General features: G+C 37.5%; 1 protein-coding gene across 5 annotated transcripts in view; it reads left to right on the top strand.

Annotated features, from left to right (window-relative positions):
- Nucleotides 1-394: 394 nt before the first annotated feature.
- The window catches only part of LOC309480993 (AP-1 complex subunit sigma-2), a 40,709-nt gene continuing 17,237 nt past the window's right edge, over nucleotides 395-23,866 (top strand). For all 5 annotated transcript variants that reach the window (XR_014199817.1, XR_014199818.1, XM_082145775.1 and 2 more), the window contains exons 1-4: nucleotides 395-518; nucleotides 2,132-2,310; nucleotides 19,522-19,630; nucleotides 19,716-19,853. Coding sequence is in view for 3 of the 5 variants with exons in the window: in XM_082145775.1 (XP_082001901.1) it covers nucleotides 2,132-2,310; nucleotides 19,522-19,630; nucleotides 19,716-19,853 (426 nt within the window). In the remaining 2 variants the exon portion in view is untranslated. The remainder of the gene's footprint in view (nucleotides 519-2,131; nucleotides 2,311-19,521; nucleotides 19,631-19,715; nucleotides 19,854-23,866) is intronic.

The following is a 23,866-nucleotide window of genomic DNA, read 5'->3' as shown; positions in this document are numbered from 1 at the left end:
TACATTAATAGAGTAACCTACATTTTGTGTTTAAGTGCATTATCAGTCTCAACTGAGAGCCTATGTGTCGTCTAGCCAGAGTGCCAATAAAAAGACATGTGAATGACAAAAAGCAATTAGGCTTTAATAGCCTGAATGTTTTTTTACCAGGTACAGGCTGAACAAACGCTTTAATGTGATCCTCTGTTCATTCCCTTTTTTTAGAAACCCGACCACCTTTTAAACCGTTTGACAATCACCCTTCCAACAACACTGAGAGGAGGTGTGGCTCAAGCGTTGACTGGCGCACGTATCAACCAATCAAATGCCTGCGCTCCTGACTGGGCGGGAATAACGGTCTTTTTCTCACCAATGAAAACGCCCCGAGCGAAGCCTCCGTCCAATGAGAAGCTGGCAGTCAGCTGACGCCGTCTCGCATCTCTTGTACACAAGCCTCGAGCTGAGACAGACGCGAATCACTGTGAATCCAGAACTCATGTGAATTCATCCCTCATTTACTAACGGACCTCTTCTCAAAGGTATGTCGTGTGCTATTTGATCATTTCCCTTCTGAAAAAGGTTGTAAACGCCTCGCGTGACTCAAAAGTGTAAACACCAGCTGCGCATTGGAGATCACATGCATTAGTTAATATGCGTTAATTAGCTTTGCAATCAAATCTCTTGAACGCATAAGTTATGTGCATTTGGTCTTTTAATTCATTTATATCTCATATATAAATGAACTGGCACAGTAATACTGCCGATCAAGGAGTTTGGTTAGAATGACAAAATCATTAAATTATCCGCATGACATGCATTCTTTACAATATAATAATAATAACAACAATAGTAATGTATGCTATTATAAAAATAGTAAAATGTGAAAAAATATATATCTTTGTGCCTTTTTTTACGCGTTTTTTAAATGCAGAATAGATGCATTGAGTTTATGTTGTAATTGATTTCATGTTATATTAAAAGTATAACGTTAGTTCATTTAAAAATGAAATGTTGTAATTAATTTCTCGCCCTCATGACGTTTCAAACCCGTAAGTCATTTGTTCCTCTTTGCCAGCTAGAGACTGCTCTTGCGTCAACACAACACGCATGTGCCCGTTAGAGATACATTTAGTAAATAAAGTGGTAAAGGATGTGTTTTTGCGCCAACAAAGCACTCACGTCACTTCATAAAATTGAGGTTAAATCACTGGAGTCACATGGATTACTCTAATGATGTCTTTACTTGCTTTCTGTGAAGACAACTTAAACAGTTGGCAGTACATTAGATCTGTGCATTTCTTCTTAAAGGGGCAGCAGCCTAATAAACGGTTGCCATCCGTTTCATTAATGTTAATTTTAAAAAATCACACTGCTTTTGACTGAATCACTTTTTTGTATCTGTTTTTATGAATCAATTTTTAATTTATACAGTGAAGACTATATTGTGTTTTATTTTTTTATTATTCAGTTTTTGTAGTTTTTCTTAAGACATGTAAATCAAACTAGGCTACTGTACCTGAGAAACTTAGTAGTTTGATGATTTTCATTTTATTTACCAGTTTTATATTTGCAAAAGTGTTATTTTTTTGTATCAAGAAATTTTATTTATGTGCTTAGTAGTTTTTCTCTTAGTCTCAGGCTTGCGTTGGTTCGTTATAGACGACTGACAGTCGCGTACGCGTGTTATGATTGTAGTCAGCTTAAAGGGCATTTGTTTTATAATATTGGGCAGAAAAACAAAATAATTTTGAAGGGTTACAATTAACTCTTTTAAAAAAAAAAGAAAAAAAGTTCCCCGTATACACATATTGAACTATCTAATACAGTCAAATATGAAAAGTAACACAACACGGTAAACTACAATCAAATCTATGCATCAAATCGAAATTTGATTCAAAATCGAGATTTGATGTTTAATCGAATCCTGACCTCAAGAATCGAATCATGAGATGCCAAAAGTTTCCCATCCCTAGTAATAATGACAGAATGTTCATTTTTGGGGGAACTATCCCTTTAATTTGCATGATTCTGTGCCAATCCTGAGTGGCTTATTATTTAAATGACAGTTATTATGCTCTTGTTTTCCATGGGACTGAATGCGTCCGGTCTCCTGTTCTCCTGATCTCACCTCACTCCTCTCTCTTCCCCACAGATGCAGTTCATGCTGTTGTTCAGCAGACAGGGGAAGCTCCGTCTGCAGAAATGGTACGTTCCTCTGTCGGATAAGGAGAAGAAGAAGATCACTCGAGAGCTGGTGCAGACGGTTCTGGCCCGCAAGCCCAAGATGTGCAGCTTCCTGGAGTGGAGAGACCTGAAGATCGTGTATAAGAGGTCAGTGGAGCTCAGTGCTGGCTGTGTTTTATACTTATGAAACAACAACCTGTTTAATCGAGGATCCACTGTAATCTTTTTCACAACATTCTATCCCATGATTCACTGCACTCGAATTCACCTTCATTACCGTTGTGCCAAATAAAGTTACAGTAGTTTCTGTAGACATAAAGTAGTTTCAGAAACATTGCAAAATAATCATCAGCTAGACACCAGTCGCTGAATCAAACGTGCAGCGTAATAAACGGGTCATGTGACTATTCAGCATATTACTGTTTGAAACGTTTATTTGAGAAATGTTTCAGACAGTAATATGATGGGTATCTTCTGTACCTTTTATGACTTCTTTATGAATATTTTGAATGTTTTAAATGTTATTTTTAGTGAAAGTTTTACTAATTTTGTATTTTTGTAAATTTTATTAGTTTTTGCTAAATAGGTCTAGAGTTTGTATTATTTTTTTATATTTTATATTTGTAGTTTTATATTTATTTTAGTGCTGTCAAACCGATTAATCGCATGTAATTTAAAAGTTTGTAAATATATATGTATGGATGGATGTATATATGTAGATAGATGCATCCATCCATATATATTGGTATATATACCAATATTGTGTGTATGTGTGTATGTATATATACATCCATACATCCAGTATATATTTACAAACTTTTAAATTACATGCGATTAATGAATTTGACAGCACTATTTTATTCATTTTAGTACTTCAACTTAAACTAAATGAAAATAGATGTTACTAGCTTTTTTAAAATACGTTTACTTTTGTGTATTTTATTTCAGTTAACGTTTACGGTAACACTATAATAAGGCATTAGTTAAGATGAAGTAACAATGAAAAAAACGTCTAAAGCATTGGTTAATCTTAATTATTGTTAAATTGAACATTTACTGGGTGAACTATCATAGTGATCCAACGCTGCATACTCTTAAAGGTTACGTCCGTGGATCACGGCTGAACGCGTCTTCTCCACACTCATTTACAAACCAATTTTTTTTTTTTTTTTTTTTTGCCTATCGTGCGTCTACTCTACACCCCTACCACTAAAAAAAAAACGGATTATATCCAAGACTTCAGTCATAAATTAGTATTAATATTGATAGCATCACTGGTAGCTTCGTTGCTAACTCACTGTCCATCTGTTAAAATGGCGAATATATCAGATGTAAGTAGTCTACCTTTTGGTGCAGGTGAGGACACATTTGAGCTGCACACACTGCAGTCTGAGCTGGAAGCTGTTGAGAAACAGATCCACAACCTTTTATTGAGACAGGCCGAGCTGAGAGACCGGTGTTTGGCTCTTGAAACATCACGCGCCGATGCACACAAATCAGTGTTTAACGTTACTAACCCGCTGACTCCGACCGCGTCTACTCCGTGCGTTCCTCAGCATCGGTCGCAATCAGCCATGGTCTCGTTCACTCCGGCTCCAACACGCCACCACGAAGCCTGGGTGGTTCCGCAGCGGAAGACGTGAGTCAGGTTTAGACCAAGACTTTCTCCGACCCTCCCGGTTTTCGAGTTATCCACACAAAACCGCTTCTCCCCTCTACGCGAAACAGAACGCGATGCTGTGATCATCGGCGATTCCATCGTTCGGCACGTACACGCTACGTTAGGTAAAAGTAAGGTGCAAAGTCACTGCTTTCCTGGTGCTCGTGTTTCTGAAATCGCTGCTTGCGTTCCCGAGATCCTGAACGGTGACGAGCGCGTCGGAACTGTGGTCCTGCACGCGGGAGTGAACGACATCAGGCTGCGCCAGACGGAGGTTCTGAAGAAAGACTTCAGGAATCTATTCGATACGGTACGCAGCACATCGCCTGAAACAACGATCATTGTGTCAGGACCGCTTCCCACGTACCGACAAGGGCATGAAAAGTTCAGCAGATTATTTGCGCTAAATGAATGGTTAATGTCATGGTGCAATGAGCAGAAACTGCTCTTTGTAAATAATTGGAATCTGTTTTGGGAGCGTCCTAGGCTTTTCCGTGCTGATGGCTTACACCCAAGCAGATTCGGAGCGGATCTTCTTTCGGATAACATCTCCAAAATGTTAAATACCCTTTGACTAGTAACCAAAAGTCCAAATCATAGTCTCTGCTGCACCAATTCAACTGATATAAATACTAGTGTAGAACATTGCATAGAAACCGTGTCTATTCCTCGTTTAGTGAGATCAAATAATAAATCTACTGCAGGATCTAGGAAAAATCTAATTGTTATTAAAACAGAAAATGTTGCTATTAGTAAACAAAAACTATTTCTAAAGCTAGGTCTTCTAAACATTAGATCACTCACACCTAAGGCAGTTATTGTAAATGAAATAGTCACAGATAATAGCTTCGATGTACTTTGCCTTACTGAAACCTGGCTTAAACCAAATGATTATTTCGGTATTAATGAGTCTACTCCTCCTGGATACTGTTATAAGCATGAGCCCCGTCTGATTGGTCGTGGCGGAGGTGTTGCAACCATTTATAGAGATATTCTAAATGTTACTCAGAAAACGGGTTATAAGTTTATTTCATTTGAAGTACTTGTACTAAATGTTACGCTCTTAGATGTTAGAAAAACATCCCTATTATCTCTAGCCTTGGCTACCGTATATAGACCGCCAGGGCCTTACGCTGATTTCCTAAAAGAGTTTGCAGATTTTCTCTCAGACCTATTAGTCAATGTCGATAAAGCATTAATTGTTGGAGATTTTAACATACACGTAGATAATCCAAATGATGCGTTAGGAGCTGCGTTTACAGATTTATTAAATTCATTTGGGGTCAAGCAAAACGTCACCGGACCAACACATCGTCTTAATCATACACTCGATTTAATTATATCACATGGAACCGATCCAACCGATATAGATATCATTCCACAAAGTGATGATGTCACTGATCACTACATGGTAACTTGCATATTACGTACTGCTGTAATATGTCATGCAGCGCCGCGTTATCGACCAGGCAGAACAATCCTTCCATCCACCATAGATAATTTCTCAAATTGCTTATCTAATTTGTCTCAGCTGCTGCCTGAACCCAAACAAACAGATGAACTAGAAGAACTAACTAGCACTATGAGCACCATTCTCTCTAGAACATTGGATGTGGTTGCACCTATTAAATTAAAAAAGGTCAGAGAGAAAAATAAAGCACCATGGTATAACAATACTACGCATGTTTTAAAGAGAGAAACCCGTATTTTAGAGCGTAAATGGAAACAAACTAATTTAGAGGTCTTTAGAATCGCGTGGAAAGACAGTATGTCACGTAATAAAAAGGCCCTAAAAGCGGCCAGGGCTGAGCACCTCCGCAAACTAATAGAACACAACCAAAACAATACAAGGTTTTTATTTAACACCGTGGCTAGACTAAGAAATAAACAGACGTCACCCGAACAAAATATCCCGTTACAGTTCAGTAGTAATGATTTCATGAACTTCTTCACTGAGAAAATAGAAAGCATCAGAACCACAATTGTAAACGTTCAGTCTTCAATTGCGCCTTATAATTCAGCTTCAATTATCACCCCGAAAGAACAATTACAGTGCTTTACAACTATAGAACAAAAAGAGTTAAATAAACTTATCACTTCATCTAAAACAACAACATGTTTATTAGATCCTATACCAACTAAACTACTGAAAGAAGTGTTACCTGTAGTGGAAGAGCCTCTCCTCAATATTATTAACTCGTCTTTATCTCTAGGTCATGTTCCAAGAACATTTAAACTGGCAGTTATAAAACCTCTCATTAAAGGTAGGGTAGGTAATCATTTTTCTAAAAAAAAAACATTCCAAATTTGTTTAAACTGTCTTTATATACCAATACATAATTAAAATGTAAGTACTCTGAAAAAGAAAATATAAAAATCGAGTGACTGTAGACCTTTTAATCTGCAATAAACACAGCTCATTATTTCCATTCACTCCACCACCTCCCTTCTGAGCTCCTTCCAAAGCCACGCCCCCAAAACACATGAACGCGCGACGCCAAACGCTCAGGCTGGAACAAGACGCATTTATTACCTGAGACGAGTGGAGAGGAAGGAGCGCAGTACATACAGTGACATCATGTCAGAATCACATGTAATAAAATACCTAACTTTATCACTATGAATAGAAACAAATAAGATTTCTTTTAGTACTCACTATCAAGCTAGCATATCGATAATGGTAAAGTTTCATTCGGTAACGAGCTATATTTATAAGGCAAAACTAAAAACAGGTTGCATTGATACACGTTTTTCCATTACCATCAGTTACACTGTGATGAAGATGAATTTCGTGTAAGATTCATAACATATACGGTGTTTTGCATGTAAGAGTTTCCATGATGAAAACATTGTTGACTCTAATGAAGACTAACGTACACTCCGAGTCCGGAGACAAGTACCGCATCGTCGGTTCGAGGACAGGTCCGGGGTTGAGGGCGAAGCAGAGGAGGTCGTTCAAGAGCGCGGGCAGGGTCCGAGGAAGTAGTTTTTGCCTTGTTTGCCTTCGCTGACTGCATATGCAGGTGCTTTGAGCTGAATATTTCCGGGAACGGTGACATGTGATGAGTGCACGCCGGGCAGCGCGCGCAGTGGGGCTCGGGGCTCGGGCACGAGACATGAAGGCATCTGATTGGTTCTTTACATTCGCACCGAATGGCAGTGATTGGTCAGAGTTTTTACTGTCCTGCAGCTGCTACAGAGGTCTGATTTTTTTCATTCCTTTTTCTAAACACATAATGTATTGACTACTATCAGGATGGAAGGACCATTTCACCCAGTATAAAAAAAAGTGTTTCTGAACAGGATTACCTACCCTACCTTTAAGAAACCACAATTAGATCATAATAATCTAGCAAATTATAGACCCATTTCAAATCTTCCATTTATGTCTAAAATATTAGAAAAAGTGGTGTCCGCTCAACTGGGCTCTTTCTTGCAACAAAATGATATCTATGAAAAGTTTCAGTCTGGATTCAGGCCGCATCATAGCACTGAAACTGCGCTCGTTAAAATCACAAATGATTTACTTTTAGCTTCTGACCAAGGCTGTATCTCAATACTAGTTTTACTTGATCTTAGTGCTGCGTTCGATACTATAGATCATACATTACCCTTAGATCGACTACAAAATTATACTGGTGTTCAAGGACAAGCACTAAGCTGGTTCAAATCATACTTATCTGACCGCTACCATTTTGTCTATTTAAATGGAGAAAAATCGATCATAACTCCAGTAAACTATGGAGTGCCGCAGGGATCTGTGTTAGGCCCTCTGTTATTCTCAATATATATGATGCCACTTGGAAATATTATAAGGAAACATGGAATTAGTTTCCATTGTTATGCTGATGACACTCAAATATATATTTCATCACGGCCGGATGAAAACGCAAAATTTTCCAAATTGACAGAGTGTGTTAAAGATATAAAAGATTGGATGACGCGTAATTTTCTTTTATTAAATCCAGACAAGACAGAGGTAATACTTATCGGTTAAAAAAACCGCCCACAAAACCTCGCACAATACAACTTTAACATCATAGGATGTCCTGTTACTTTATCCTCTACAGTAAAAGACCTGGGTGTTATACTCGATTGCAACCTGTCTTTTGAAAATCATATTTCATATGTTACAAAAACCGCCTTTTTCCACCTTAGAAACATTGCTAAGCTACGTAATATGCTATCAGTTTCTGATGCAGAAAAGTTAGTTCATGCATTCATGACCTTGAGACTGGATTACTGTAATGCCTTATTAGCTGGTTGTCCTGCATCCTCAATAAACAAGCTACAGTTAGTCCAAAATGCCGCCGCTAGAGTTCTTACGAGATCAAGAAAATATGATCATATAACACCGATTTTATCATCACTGCATTGGTTACCTATAAAGTTCTGTATTAATTACAAGGTATTGCTACTGACTTATAAAGCCCTAAACGGCTTAGCTCCAGTCTATTTAACGGATCTTCTTTCGCCCTATAATCCATCGCGCTCTTTAAGATCACTAAATTCAAGGCTTTTGGTCATACCTAGGATATCCAGAACCACCAAAGGAGGGAGAGCATTTTCACATTTGGCTCCAAAACTCTGGAATAGTCTTCCTGATACTGTTCGTTGCTCAGACTCGCTCTCCCAGTTTAAAACTAGATTAAAGTCGCATCTCTTCAGCCAGGCATTCATATAATCCTACAGTTCAAACTACAATCCGGCCTCTTGCTCATAAATGCCAGAGGAGAACTGGCCCCCGACTGAGCCTGGGTTCTCCCAAGGTTTTTTTCTCCATTAGGTCACTTGATGGAGTTTTTCGGTTCCTTGCCACTGTTGCCTTTGGCTTGCTCAGTTGGGGATATTTTGGGGATATTTAATTTAATTTTATCAATCAATAAATTCCTCTTGAAACAAACTTTGTTGTATTATTTTAATTTAATACTGTGAAGCTGCTTTGATACAATCTGTATTGTGAAAAGCGCTATACAAATAAACTTGACTTGACTTGACTTGATTTACTAATACATTATTAAAATCTGTTGCTAATATTAATGGCCCTGAGCTGACATGAACTCACAATGTTATATTTTTATTAACTAATGTTAACAAAGATGAATAACAAAAGTATTGCTCATTGTTAGTTAATTTTAGTTAATGCATTAATGTTCACTAGTGGGACCTTGTTGTAAAGTCTTACCATGATTATTTTATTTCAAGTAACAAAGTTTAAATTTTTTATGGTTTTAGTGTCAGTTTTAGTTAGTCAGTTGAGTGCGTATTGAGCGAGTTTGAGGTTAAAAGTCTTCATCTGTTTTATCAGTGTGTTTTCTGGGTTTGGAATGATGCATAGTGTGTGTGTGTGTGTGTGTGTGTGTAACTACTTTGAAAGAAGTTAATGAAGAAACTTCTTGGCTACTAATTGAACCATGCTGTGGGAAAAAAACCCTTCCTGAATGTCTTTAAACATTAGCTCAGGTTTTGCTTCAGTTCAAGTCGAGCTTCTCGTCACGTGATTGGTGGGATTTGCTCATGATGAGTGTTTTCAGTATGAAAGTCAACTTGAAGTTGCATTTTCAGCCCATTTTTAATGTTCAGAGTACAATTTTATATGCAATGAGAAAAACATGGATTTGAATTATTATTATTATTTTTATTTATTTATTTTTTTGGAAGTACATGCACAGACGAAATGTTCACAGTAAGAGAGGGAAAGTAAGTAAGGAGAATTTTGATATCAAGTTATTAAAATATGCACATACACAGAGCTTGTTTACAGGCACACAATAAGGATGGTAATTCGTTTATGGATCTGATATTTCCCGTCTCTGGAACGCCGTTCTTCATGTAGTTTGAGTTACTGTATCCTGCACACTATCACATGTTCTCCTCAGGATGAAAGCCATCTTCCTTGAGATGAGGGTGTTTCCATGGCAGCGGGAATGGGGGGGTACATAGACACTGACCTGAGAACTCACACACACTCACACACACTCACTCTCTCACACACACTGACACACACACACACACACACTCAGGGAATTGGACCCCCAAACATCCCACCTGTACCGGCACTGCAGTGTTTGATATTGATATAATATTTAATTTAATTGTAATCACCAGAATAACAGTGATACTGCTAGATTTGTGTAGACTGGGTAAACCCAGACGATTTGAGTCCGCCCTGCAGCTCAGGCTGGACACCTGTACGTTCTTCTATCCTGCTTCCGTTACAAATTTGCGGGGACCAATCACAGACCGGCTTATCCACCTGGCGCGCTATTGGCGGGTTTAATCCAATCCAATTCCTTTTAACCTCTCGATGCTGCTCAATGGCTTCTTTAGTTTAGCAAACGAATCGCTCGAGTGGCTGTAAATGGGTAGTTGACAAATGGCCAAGAAAAAGTACTTTTTTTGGAAAACATAACTTTTTAAGAAAAAATACATATATTTATGGAGTATGAAAACTGCAGTTTCAGAAAATAGTAGTGGTCACTCATTTTGTCAATGACTTCACGTATTTTTTTCACGTTTTCACTCAACAGTACTGTAAATGTGTCCTATGGTGTGACATTTAAAAAGTACTAAGAAATTATATTAAATAACATAAAAAATACTTGAGACAGAATTGTTAACATTATTAAAACATTATTTTCTTAAAGTGATATTTATTTTACATGAAAGTACTAAGTAGAATCATTTTCACCATGGATAGATGAACCTGATAAACTTTTCCCTACGAATGTCAATAAAACTTGGCAAAACTTTTTTGCCAACCTTACAAAACTGTTTGAAATTGTACCCAATACCCATTTAAGAGGAGATATTATTGTAACTCCCCTAATGCCAAACTTGACTCTTTTTAAAAAAAAGATATTTTAAAATAAGTATATTTTTCTGTTGTTTTATGTTTGTCACACCATAGGACAAAACGTCACACTAAAGGACAAAGATAGTCATTGCATAAAAAGAGTCAGAATATATAGTGTTTATTGTAACAATAATAAAGGAGGACATAGTTTTTTTTGTTGAAACTTTATATATTCGTCTTAAAAGCTTCTTAAGGAGGTCTTGTCCTATGGTGTGACATCTGTGTCCTATGGTGTGACAGGCCAAAGTGTTACACCAAAGGACATTTCCAGTGACATTTTCTGTCACACCAAAGGACATTTGAGCTTTTGTGGCAGTTAATAACCATGCTAATACTAGCTGAACTGTTATTAGCAATTGGCATGATACATTTGCATAATATTACATAGTCTTGCTGTTAAAAATACAAATTTTTATTAAAAAATTATATTTAGGAGTGTCACACTAAAGGACAAAAAAACTTAACAATTTCAGTGGTCTGAAAACATAGTTAAATATTTGAACAATTCTGAGAGAAATACTTGCCATGTGCACTGCTCATGGGCTTCATAGGGGTCTTCAGTCACATGACCTTGAATGGGGCCTTTCAACTAAATTTAGTTGTCCATGATATTGCCCAACTTAATATCAGGTTATTGCATAACACCAAAGGACATTTTTTTCTGTGACAAACTTTATTAAATTCTTACACTTTTAGAAATGTATGTATAGGAAAAGTGATGGCCACTTAGTGAAATAGACACTTGCACAATTATGCCAGGAGTGTTCATTAAGATGTTTAAACATTATTTTCTTTATTTATAAAAGTTAATATTTATGAAATAATGTTGTCTACCATCACACCATAGGACGATTTTGAGATTTGGCTCAAAGTTGTAAAAATAAATAAAATAACTCTGGTATTTAAACAACAAATTCATGTAAAACAAGAAAATGTTTAACCATTTATAGTATTCTAAATGATGAAAATGTGAAATAAATTATTTTTTATCTTCTGTGACGGTGAAAAAGCCACGTCACGTCAACTACCCAAATACCACTCACTTTCATGTTTTTTTTGCACAACCTGCATACATCGCTGGATGCCATTGGTGTTCTGCAAACTGCTGATCAATGCTGCAAACCAACACGTTTGATGACACGTTTCCTGCCTGGAGCTTTCGCTGCAAAGTACGTCACCTGGATCGTTGGTCTGATTGGTTGAAGGACTATCCAGTTGCGTACAGAGTCATTTGAACTACGCCCGTTGATCACGCAATCTTAAAAGACTGAGCTTGTTCTGGTGATAGCCAGACTAAGATTTTTGCCTTTCCTATTCATGGGTTTCATCAGGTCCCTTTCCACAGGTGTATAAAATCAAGCACCTAGATTATGAATGCAGACTGCATTGTGCTTGATTAATACACCTGTGGAAAGGGACCTGATGAAATCCATGAATAGAAAATGTGAATGTTTTCCCATGTAAAACTTCCCACTACATGCCATAGGCCCCGATCACACCGAGCGCGTTTTTCAGGTTGGAACACATGAGGCGCACAGCACTGCCTTTCTTGGCCCCGATCACTTTTTTATGTTGCTAGGCAACCACCGAAACCGCTGTCCTGTCAGTCAAGTAAACGTCATATTAGCCTTTTATTAACTTTATTTACTACAGTCTCTCTGCTAACATTCTGGCAGTTACGGTTCGTGAAGTCGTTAAAGGGACGGTTCGGAGTGAAATCAGCCTAGAGTCCTTTGCACCACGACCTCGAGCCAAACACCCAGAAAAGCACGTAAAAGTCCTGGCAGAAAGCGATGCATAAGGATGTGGTGTAACGACAAATCATGGTGTTAACTAATAATTGTTGCAAACTGGTACTACCAACACAATATTAGTGCATTCCTGGAACTGGGCGTTGTTACACTACATACTTGTGCATCGCTTTCTGCCAGGACTTTTACAGGCTTTTCCCAAATCACTGAAGTGACGTCGACGTCCGGATTAGCGGTAGCATTAGCCGTCAGGCAAGTGTTATTTAAATAAACTCCTGATGTACTTACAAACTTTCCAATGCCTCGGTTTATGAGTACAGAACCTATTTGTACGACTGTAGAAGTTTGGTATTATTCTGGGCATTATTAGTGGAGTAATTTACGAGATGCATCCTTGGATCTATTAGCGCCTGCACTAACCCATCCGGCTGATATCTCTAAATAAGCTCTAACTATAATAATGTTCATCCAAGGGAAAAAGGCTTCTGGGGGGAGTTTGGCTCGAGGTCATGGTGCAAAGGACCCTAGGTTGATTTTACTCCAACCATCCCTTTAAAGGACAAGTTCGGTATTTTACACTTAAAGCCCTGTTTACAGATCGTATCTGATGAAATAGAACGGTTAAGATTAAAATTTGGACACATGCTGCTGTCCCGAGAATTTTAGGTTTATTTCGCTTCCCCCCACCACCCCCACAATGGTTGTCTATATGCACTGGAAGATTCCGTCCTAAAAACACATTAAACTTTCGTTTACAAAGACGTGAAACTCACCGAGTGGTCAGGGGGTGTTCACTGATATGTTCCATCAAAAATCGCTGAAAAAGATGCTTTCCAACAGGTTTTATCGTAGTTTTTGTCCAACTCCATTGACTTAATAGGACGTGCTGTGAGACCGCAGCACCTTTACGATATTACTCCGCCGCTTCTTCTTCTGCTTCTTCTGTGTATTCTATGAAATGCCCGTGGTTTGCTTGCAATTGGCAAAGGTGCATTATCACCACCAACTGGGCTGGAGTGTCTATTATTCAAGCTCTCAACGGAAGAATCACGGGTGTGACGCGTTTGGCAAAATAGGTCCACAAAAGCGAAATAAACCTAAAATTCTCGGGACAGGAGCATGTGTCCAAATTTTAATCTTAACCGTTCTATTTCATCAGATACGATCTGTAAACAGGGCTTTAAGTGTAAAATACCGAACTTGTCCTTTAAGCTCCTGGTAACCCGCGAGAGCACCACAAGTTTATCCTCCATCATTGCAGTGCAATCTGGACGTTCAAAGCAACTGTAGCTTTCGTCACTACAGCAGAAGGCCCGCCTCTCCATTCATTCGATTGGACGCGATAACGTCGGATGCTTTTTCCGCTTTTTTCCGTGAATTTTGGATAATAGGTCACCTTTAATACTTGGGGCCCTATCTTGCACCCAGCGCAATTGACTTTGTACAGCGACGCATGTTTCATTCCTATTTTGCACCCACGCAGAGCAGACTTTTCCCTCCATAGACGCACGTCAGTCAATTAGGAAATGAACTTGTGCTCCCGGGGGCGGTTCAGCGAAAAGAGGAGGCGTGTTCCGGCGCAAACGTTCCCTGGTGCTATTTTGCAGGTTTAGAAAACAAGTCCACCACAGACCAGGAGAAACCTAGTCTAAAGTCAGTGGCGCGTTGCTCATGTTATTCAGATGCTATTTCAAGGGCGCATGCTTGGCCATAATGTAGCGTGTGCACAAGACGCATACACTTTGCTTCTCTCATCTACACACAGACGCAGCAGTTCTCATTTTTAGAAAACCATACATTATTACAAGGAAAAATATTACCACACGAGGGAAATCATTGTTGTGTCCATGAAGATGTGAATAATAGGCATAAATCTAGCTTACACATTTACCCAAATTATCATACGCCTGTTTAACCGAAGCTAATTTGGGTGTTTCTCCATCCCCAACATCACTTCTCTGTGTTTTACGGCCCTGACGAGAACGTCGGTCTCCTCGGCTGTGAACCGCTCCTGGCGTGCGTCTGGCAAATCCGCCGTTATAATAGCAAACCGCCATGGAACAAGCGCGCCTGCTCTTAAAGGGAATGTGAGATGTCGCTCTGATTGGTTTATTTCACGTTACGCCCAAACCACACCTATGAGTAATGAAGCTACTTCAGACCAACCCATTTTAGATTTGCGTTGGGGTCAAGAGTCATCCGAGATCTGCCCACAAAGTTACTTGCGTTTTGCGCTTGATACTTGCGTTTCAGATCGTTAAAATAGGGCCCTTGGTGTTTCATCACATTATTCTGTGTGTGTTTGCACTGGATTGTGTGTGTATGAGTGTTTCAGCTTCTGAAAGCAAGAGGAATACAAATATGAACTTCGACAAAATTGATTTATCGGCGTATGATGTTGATGTTGTGTTTTATGGTGAATCTGAAATGAGTGTCCGTGTTTCATTTGTATTCAGTAGCATGAGTGAATCTAAAATATGCGGCCACACGTTTGGTGTATTCCTCGCTGTGTCTTTGTGTCAGTGTCCTGATTTCTTCTGTTCACGATCACACATGATCCACAGGAGGACATAAACCGAAGTCTTTCTTTGTATTATTGTTCCATAAATCTAATTATAATGAATACAGATCAACACAAACCCAAAGGCTGTTTCCTTAAAGAAAGTGCTTTGCATTTTTCAAGGGAATGATTTTTACATTGAAGGTCGTCCCTGTATATACAGATAATAAACACACATGCATCAGAACGATTAACAAATGCTGAATCATTCCTTAAAAAAGAGCGACTGAGCACTTTTATTTAATATTTTGCTAGCGATGGAAAGGTCATGGGTTCAGTTCCCAGACGACACGTAAACCTTGAATACAATTTAAGTTGCTTTAGATGAAAACATCTGCAAAATGCATAAATTTTTTTTTTATGTAAAGTCTTATTTTTTGTTACTACTTCACTCGATTTGCATATATTTGTTACTACTTCACTTGATTTGCATTTTTTGTTACTACTTCACTCGATTTGCATTTTTTGTTACTACTTCACTCGATTTGCATATATTTGTTACTACTTCACTCGATTTGCATTTTTTGTTACTACTTCACTCGATTTGCATTTTTTTGTTACTACTTCACTCGATTTGCATATATTTGTTACTACTTCACTCGATTTGCATTTTTTGTTACTACTTCACTCGATTTGCATTTTTTTGTTACTACTTCACTCGATTTGAATTTTTTTGTTACTACTTCACTCGATTTGCATATTTGTTGCTACTTCACCCGATTTGCATTTTTTTTGTTACTACTTCACTCGATTTGCATTTTTTGTTACTACACTCGATTTGCATTTTTTTGTTACTACTTCACTCGATTAGCATTTTTTGTTACTACACTCGATTTGCATTTTTTTGTTACTACTTCACTCGATTTGCATATATTTGTTGCTACTTCACTCGATTTGCATTTTTTTGTTACTACTTCACTCGATTTGCATTTTTTGTTACTACTTCACTCGATTTGCATCTTTTTGTTACTACTTCACTCGATTTGCATTTTTTTGTTACTACACTCGATTTGCATATATTTGTTGCTACTTCACTCGATTTGCATTTTTTTGTTACTACTTCACTCGATTTGCATTTTTTGTTACTACACTCGATTTGCATTTTTTTGTTGCTACTTCACTCGATTTGCATTTTTTTGTTGCTACTTCACTCGATTGGCATATATTTGTATTGTATTTGAATGCATTCACCTCATTTGCATATTTGTTATTTTATTACTTCTCTCCATGTGCATTTTTCTACATTCACTACTTTTTAATTTGTATTTATTTATTACTTTGTTTTTTTGCAACTTGCTCTTTCCCATTGGCATGTTTTATTAATTAAGCATTCTATTTGCATATTTTATTTTATTAATTAAGCAAATAATTTGCAGATTGTTTTATTTTATTACGCAAGCAGCATATTTGCATATTTTTATTTGATCTTATTCTAATTACTGCATTTGCATATTTCTATACATGTGAATTTCTTTGCTTCTCATTTGCACATTTGTTATTTTATTACTTTCACTCATTTTGTCCATTTAACTTTATTTTATTCACTCCATTTGCATATTTTGATTTAGTTTTTTAACTTAAAATTTAAGTTCTTTTCTTTTTGTTACTTGTTCAATGATTTTGCATGTTTTATTGTATTTGATTTAATTTTATTACTTGTTCACTCCATTTGTATTTTTTTATTTAATTCAAATGTAAAAGTTCTTTTTGTTACTTGTTCAACTGATTTGCATGTTTTTATTGTATTTTATGTGATTTACATTCACTACTTTTGCTTTTTTAAATTATATTAATTGTGCATATTATTATTTTTATTTGGTTTTATTTTTTATACATTTATTCTCACAATTTGCATATGTTTTATTTAATTGTTTATGCTCTTTTTTTATTGTATATTACCCATTATTTTGCCAGTGTTTGCAGCAGCTGAACACAGTTGTGCTGTTGGCGAATCAGATGCAGTTATTTGTTGAAAGAACGAGGTCTAGACGGATGAGCAGTAATAATGAACATGACCTTGTGTCTACATAAGTTCCTCTGGTTCTGCTCAGTGTGATCGGGCTTTGGTTCGGTTCCAGATTCATTCCCTCACAGCTCGCCCTGTCTGACCTCTGACCCCAACCGCCCGCTCAACAGCCTGATTATCTGTCTACAGATCTCATCCAAACTGAGCATTAGCATTGCTAAGCTGTGTGTGTGTGTGTGTGTGTGTGTAAATGAAATGCCAGTACAAGCTTATTCTTCATGTTGTTCTGTATACCAAAAGGACACTTGCACTCTTAAAATGACATGTTCCTTCCTGATTGGCTGGTTTTTGATTTTCAGTCAGTTTTTATATTAGTTTGTATGGAAACAAAGTTGTGTTTGCAGGTACTAATGATGATTTGAGGAGTAACTAGATGGAGATGCACGACATATCGGCCGATACCGATATGGTGGCCGATATATGTTCATGTTTAATGTTATCGGCCTGATAAGAAAAATTGTCCAATATGTTAAAGCCGATAAGTAATGTATTATTTTCTTCATCTGAGACACTTCAGATACACACTCTTCACCATGATGGTTTTGAATTGCTTGAAATATGATTGGAATCACAAGGAAAATACAGTAAAGTGCAACATGTCTGTCATATCGGCTACATAAAACTATAATGAGAACCTCATAATTGTGTGTTTGAGACATGGGTTTTAATGGTGAGACACTTGTTCTTGTAATCAGGCTCTTAAAAATTATATAAAAATTTGGATTTATATTTATCGGCCAATATATCGGTTATTGGCTTTTAAATATCAAGAATTATCGGTTATCGGAATCAGCCAAAAAGTTCATATCGGTGCATCCCAATAACTAAATGTACACTGGTGTTGACAAACGTTCATGAGATTTGAGGCTTCGAATCTTGTAAAAATGTTTGTGGTACTTCAACTAAAACAGAAAACGTAATGCATTCATTTACACAACAATGAGGTTTCGAGGGCCTGAAAACTGGTTTCAAAGTGTACGTTTTTGAAAAAGATACAGTCATCGTCTCTGTGTAAACTGCAAAAACACGAATTTGTGTAAACTGTGAGGTCAAGCGCTTGCGTATTATGTGTTCGCATGGTTTTTCTTTACGATATGACATCGCCAACTACTGGCATGGCAGCAGAATGCAGCGTTTTTAGTCGTTTACGCGGATCCGTGTGAGCGGGACCTCAGTCATCTGTATGCAAAACTTTTCAAAAACACTACCCTAAGTAGCAAGTAACCATTACTTGTCTGCATTTGCATATTTTTATTTTGTTTTATTACTTGTTGGCTTCATTTAAATATATTTTATTTTACATTTATACCCCATTTGCATATTTTGTATTTTAATTAGTCAGCCTATTTGCATTTATTTAATTGTTCACACGATTTTAATATTTAATTTAATTTACTCAATTACTTCATATTTTTGCTTTTTATTTGTCACCTCATTTGCATATTAGTTTATTTACTTGCATTCACTCATTTTAATTTATATTTTTATTGTATTTTATTACTTGTCCACTCATATTTTGTTTACATTTTATTACTACTAAACTCCATTTAATTTTTTTTATTGTTTTATTTTATTCACCCTATTTGAAGTTTTTTATTTTATTTTATTACATTCACTTCATATTTTTTATTGCGTTTTATTACTTGTTCGCTCATTTGAATATTACATTATTTTATTTTATTTGCCCCATTATTTTGCACTGTTGTGTTCAGCTAGGCTGGAATCCTGAAAGCTACTAGTGAGTGAACCCGATGTTAGATATGCATATTCATAACAGCATTTAGAACAATAGTTGTGTGTAGAAGATGTGATTTCATCTTCATTCTCTCTGCGTCTCGCACACACACACAGTGAAGAGAGGCTGTCCAGAATGACCAGTCCCGTCTGCTGATGACAGCGCTACATTATCACATTAACACACTCGCTCAGCAGCTCTGGCCAGCCGGAGAGCCTCCGCATGTGGAGAGAAATCAAGTGTCAGCTGAAAGAAAGATATATTATTATTGTTATTGAAACAGACACACACACACACACACACACACACTCTGTTTACTAGCATGCCGTTTTATGGAGCAAAAGAAAGTAGACTGTCAAATCCCTTTTTTAACATGTAAATTTTTGCTTGGTTTTGTCTAAAGCAGTGTTTATTTTAAGCTTTAACAAAGATTAATTATATTTAATCTATACAGTGAACACTATGCAGTGTTATTTTACATTTCATTATTCAATTTCTGTACCTGAATACTGTTAGACTTACCTGGAAAAACATAAAGGACTTTTTACAAGCATATTGTATTTACCTATGATCGTAATTTGTTTTAATAATTTTTTTATGCAGATTCACTTCCTTACAAAATCACCTCAATCTTTCTAGAATGAGTAATTCTTTCCAAATAGAGCTATTCAAGTCATCTGGTGAAATGGTTTTCATATCAGCAGAAAAACTAAATATCAGTTGTTGTTTTTTTGTGACTAAAACTAACCCTGATGTTGTTTATGTTGCAGATACGCCAGTCTGTATTTCTGCTGTGCCATCGAGGACCAGGACAACGAGCTGATCACGCTGGAGATCATCCACCGCTACGTCGAGCTGCTCGACAAATACTTCGGCAGTGTAAGTCAAACTTGACGTGACTTCTTGCTTCCCCCCCCCCCCCAAAAAAGAACCGAATTACAGTGATTGTTCCTCCCAATCTCAGGTCTGCGAGCTGGACATCATCTTTAACTTCGAGAAGGCGTATTTCATCCTGGACGAGTTCCTGCTGGGAGGCGAAGCTCAGGAGACGTCGAAGAAGAACGTCCTGAAGGCCATCGAGCAGGCGGATCTCCTGCAGGAGGTGAGGGGCATGTACTGGCACAACTTTGCTAAACCGGTTAGCTAAAAATTATCGGTCTGTTGAGATGTTAATATCTCGCTTCCATCAGGGTTTGAAATTAACACTCGCCAAATGCGGGAAAAATCAAGTCAAATCACTGGCCAATTTGGCGTGTAACTTATTATATTTACTTATTATATTATAAACTTTTATATATAATTATATTATAAATGTATTATATCTACTCACTTTGCTGGGGAAGTTCATTCAAACCAAATCTGCGCAGATTTAGCGCAAATACTCGTGAGTCATCATGATGAATTAAATGCAGCATATTCATTTGCAATAAAGCAATAGCGAGGATTATAAAGCATTTGGTTAACAGAAAAGACAGGGTTTTCCCCCCAACATCCTACTTTTTTTTTTTATCAGTCCACCTAAAACACATTTTTGGTGAAAAGGATGAGGAGTTGACAGGATTTTGTTTGAATAAGAAATGAATGTATGAAATCCAAATGTTATAATGTGTGTGTGCATATATATATATATTTGTGTATATGTACATACATGTATATATGCTAAACTGTGACGTAGTTAATCTGTTTTTTTTCTTCTTCTTTTCTTTTTTGGGCTAGTAGAAGTTCTGAATGGCTGGTAACTTAAAAAAGTTGAAAAAGTTAATTTCAAACCCTGGCTACCATAGAATACCACCATTTAATGGGTCTCTTGCCGCCTTGAGTACTGAGGTTTATTACCGCCACAGTAAAGCAAACAGGATCGTTTGCGTATTTCATAGTGTTTCTGACCTTCGCACCGCCGTTCTGCTTCTCTCTCGCTCCGACTATTGAATTTGAAAGGTAGAAATCCCTCAGGAGCTACAGGTTCACAGTGACTGCTCTCGTGTGTGTGTGTGTGTGTTACCCAGCTTCCCCGGCGCTTGCAGAACAAAACACTCCTTTGTTCGTTACAGTGCAGAGGAACTGAGCTTTCACACACAATCTCTTCATCTTCATGGAGTCTCGCTCTAGCGTACAGATGCACAGATCTGCAGGATGTCCTGATGCTGGGCTTTCAGATTAAAGCTGAAGTGTATCTGTTTTGAAATTGAAATGCTTTCTCATATCCATTTATTTTTTATTTTTTTATATGCAAGTCTGATCTGAAGAACCCTAGCAACACCATAGGAAACACCCAGAGCATTATAGCAACCACATACTGTAGCAACACACTAAAAACACACCTTGGCAACTACTTAGCAACACCTTGGAAACCACCCAGGACACTATTGCAACACATTAAAAAAAACTCAGAACTCCTTGGCAACTGCATAGCAATGCCACAGTAACCATTCAGAGCACTCTAACAACTTCCTCAGAACCGCATAGCAACACCCTGGCAACCATTCAAAATATTATAGCAACCATATACTGTAGCAACACACTAAAAACACACCTTGGGAACTACTTAGCAACACCTTGGAAACCACCCAGGACATTATTGCAAACTCAGAACTCCTTGGCAACTGCGTAGCAATGCCACAGTAACCATTCAGTGCACTCTAACAACTTCCTCAGAACCGCATAGCAACATCCTGGCAACCATTCAAAATATTATAGCAACCATATACTGTAGCAACACAATAAAAACACCTTGGCAACCATCCAGAACATTATAGCAACACACACACACACACAAAAAAACTCAGAATACCTTGTCAATTGCACAGCAATGTCACAGTAACCCCTAACAGTTGCCTCAGAACTGCATAGCAACACCCTGGCAACCATTCAGAGCATTATAGCAACCACATACTGTAGCAACACACTCACTCAAAAAACACATTGAAACACTAACACATTAAAAAAATACTCAAAACACCAACAGCTTAGCAACACCTTGGCAACCATCCAAAACATTAGATCAGCACACCAAAAAACACTCAGAACCCATTGGCAACCACTTAGCAACACCTTGGTAACCATCCAGAACATTATATACACACACACTAAAAACACTCAACTGCATAGCAATGCAACTGTAACCACTCAGAGCACTCTAACAACTTCCTCAGAACCGCATAGCAACACCTTGGCAACTATTCAGGGCTGTGTTTCCCTGAAGAATCGTAAGCCTAAGTAGATTGTTGAACCATTGCCACCAATGGTCTCTACCATCAACTTGGCTCACGATGCTTTTGGGAAACGCAGCCCAGAACATTATAGCAACCGCATACTATAGCAACACACAAAAAAACATTCAGGACATACACAGTCAGAACACCCTAGCAACACCCTAGCAACCACCAAGAACATCTAGGCAATCACATAGCAAGCTGCTATGAACACAACCATCCAGAATCATTTGGCTACGATCCAACAGCTGCATAAGAACATGTGAAAAAACTACTCCAGACGATAGCAACTTCATAGCAACGCCTTGACAACCATATGATGGATAGATGCACTTTTATGATGGATAGATGCACTTTTATCATGGATAGATGCACTTATGACTTCAAAACAGAAACATCCATTCACTGCCATTATAAAATTTGGAAGAGTCAGGACATTTTTTAATATAACTCAGATTGTATTCGTCTGAAAGAAGAATGTCATATACACCTAGGATGACTTGAGAGTGAGTAAATCATGGGCTAATTTAAATTTTTGGGTGAACTATCCCTTTAAGAGCAAAATATGAGACAAGACTGTAGATATAACAGAGATAACCGCATTGCATTCAATATTTTTGTTGCAGAAATGACACACTTCAGCTTTAATCCAGGTGTGCTGATGCCAGGCCGGCTGTAGATAAATCAACTTGCTTCATGAGTTTGACGTCTCTCTTCTCTCTCTTGCTCTCTGTATTCTTCCTCCTTTTGCCCGACCCAACTGTTTTGATTTACAGAATCTAGATTTTCAGATCCGTCTGCTTCCAGGTATGATTTATGGATCATTGATTAGCGTCTGTAGCCATCAGTCTCCCTGTAGCTCTAGTCATTAATCTGATCCCAGTGGAGCGGGACTGTGTTCTGCATGCCGTGAACTTCTGGATACAGGAAGTTGATGACATGCTGAGTTTTTCCTGAATAAAGAGATTAGAGAAAGTAGTTACTATAGTTTAATTGAGTGAATCTCGCTAAAAAAATGGGTCACATTTCACCCCAAAATCAAAAGAAAAAGAAAGCGAAATAAGGAAATTGATTGTCACATTTAAAAATCTTAATTTTGTTTAAAAAAAATCTAACTTTTTCAAACTTCTTAGAACAATGTGAATGTGAATAGCATTTTGACCAATACATTTCCACTCCATCCATTTTTGTCTCACTAAATCTATAGATATCAGCAGTTTTACACATTGCATCCCAAAATCAAAAGAAAAAGAATGAAAACTTTTCATAATTTTTTTCATTACTTATTTTAAGCAAATTTTAATCCTTTTTTTTTTGCATTGACCATTAAAGTTTTTTTCCATTGCAATTGTTATTAGTTTCCTAATTTTCTTTATGTAAAATGCTATTTTCTTTCTTTCTTTCTTTCTTTCTTTCTTTCTTTCTTTCTTTCTTTCTTTCTTTCTTTCTTTCTTTTTTCTTTTTTCTTTCTTTCTTTCGATTTTTGGGGTTGAATACATTCTCGACAGGTTTTGTGAGATTGACCCAATTAGTTACTAATAAAACGAAGTAGTTTAGTTTCCTGTATAATTTCTTCTCGTTTTCTCCCAGTGAAAAGGGTTTTTGACTGAATGAATGTATGAATGATGTGATTGGATGATTCTTCCCACATTAAGGTTGGTTTAGGCACTAGTCACAGCCTAGATGAAGTAGAAATGTTCAATCAGCATCGGTAACTCGGAGCCGAACAGAGCTGTGCTTTATCATCTCCGACTGCCATCCCGACAGACTTTGTCCCGAGGGCCAAATTACAGGCAGACAAAAGAGGAAAAAAGAGAACAAAGACTTGCTGTCCACGCTTTAGGAGCGAGACATGACCTATATGTGCAGTTCACCGACTGAGCACGAAAACACCAGCAGTGCC

Source organism: Leuciscus leuciscus (genome assembly GCF_965113295.1).
Source record: "Leuciscus leuciscus genome assembly, chromosome: 18".
NCBI lineage: Eukaryota > Metazoa > Chordata > Actinopteri > Cypriniformes > Leuciscidae > Leuciscus > Leuciscus leuciscus.
This window is presented reverse-complemented; position numbering and strand designations above follow the sequence as displayed.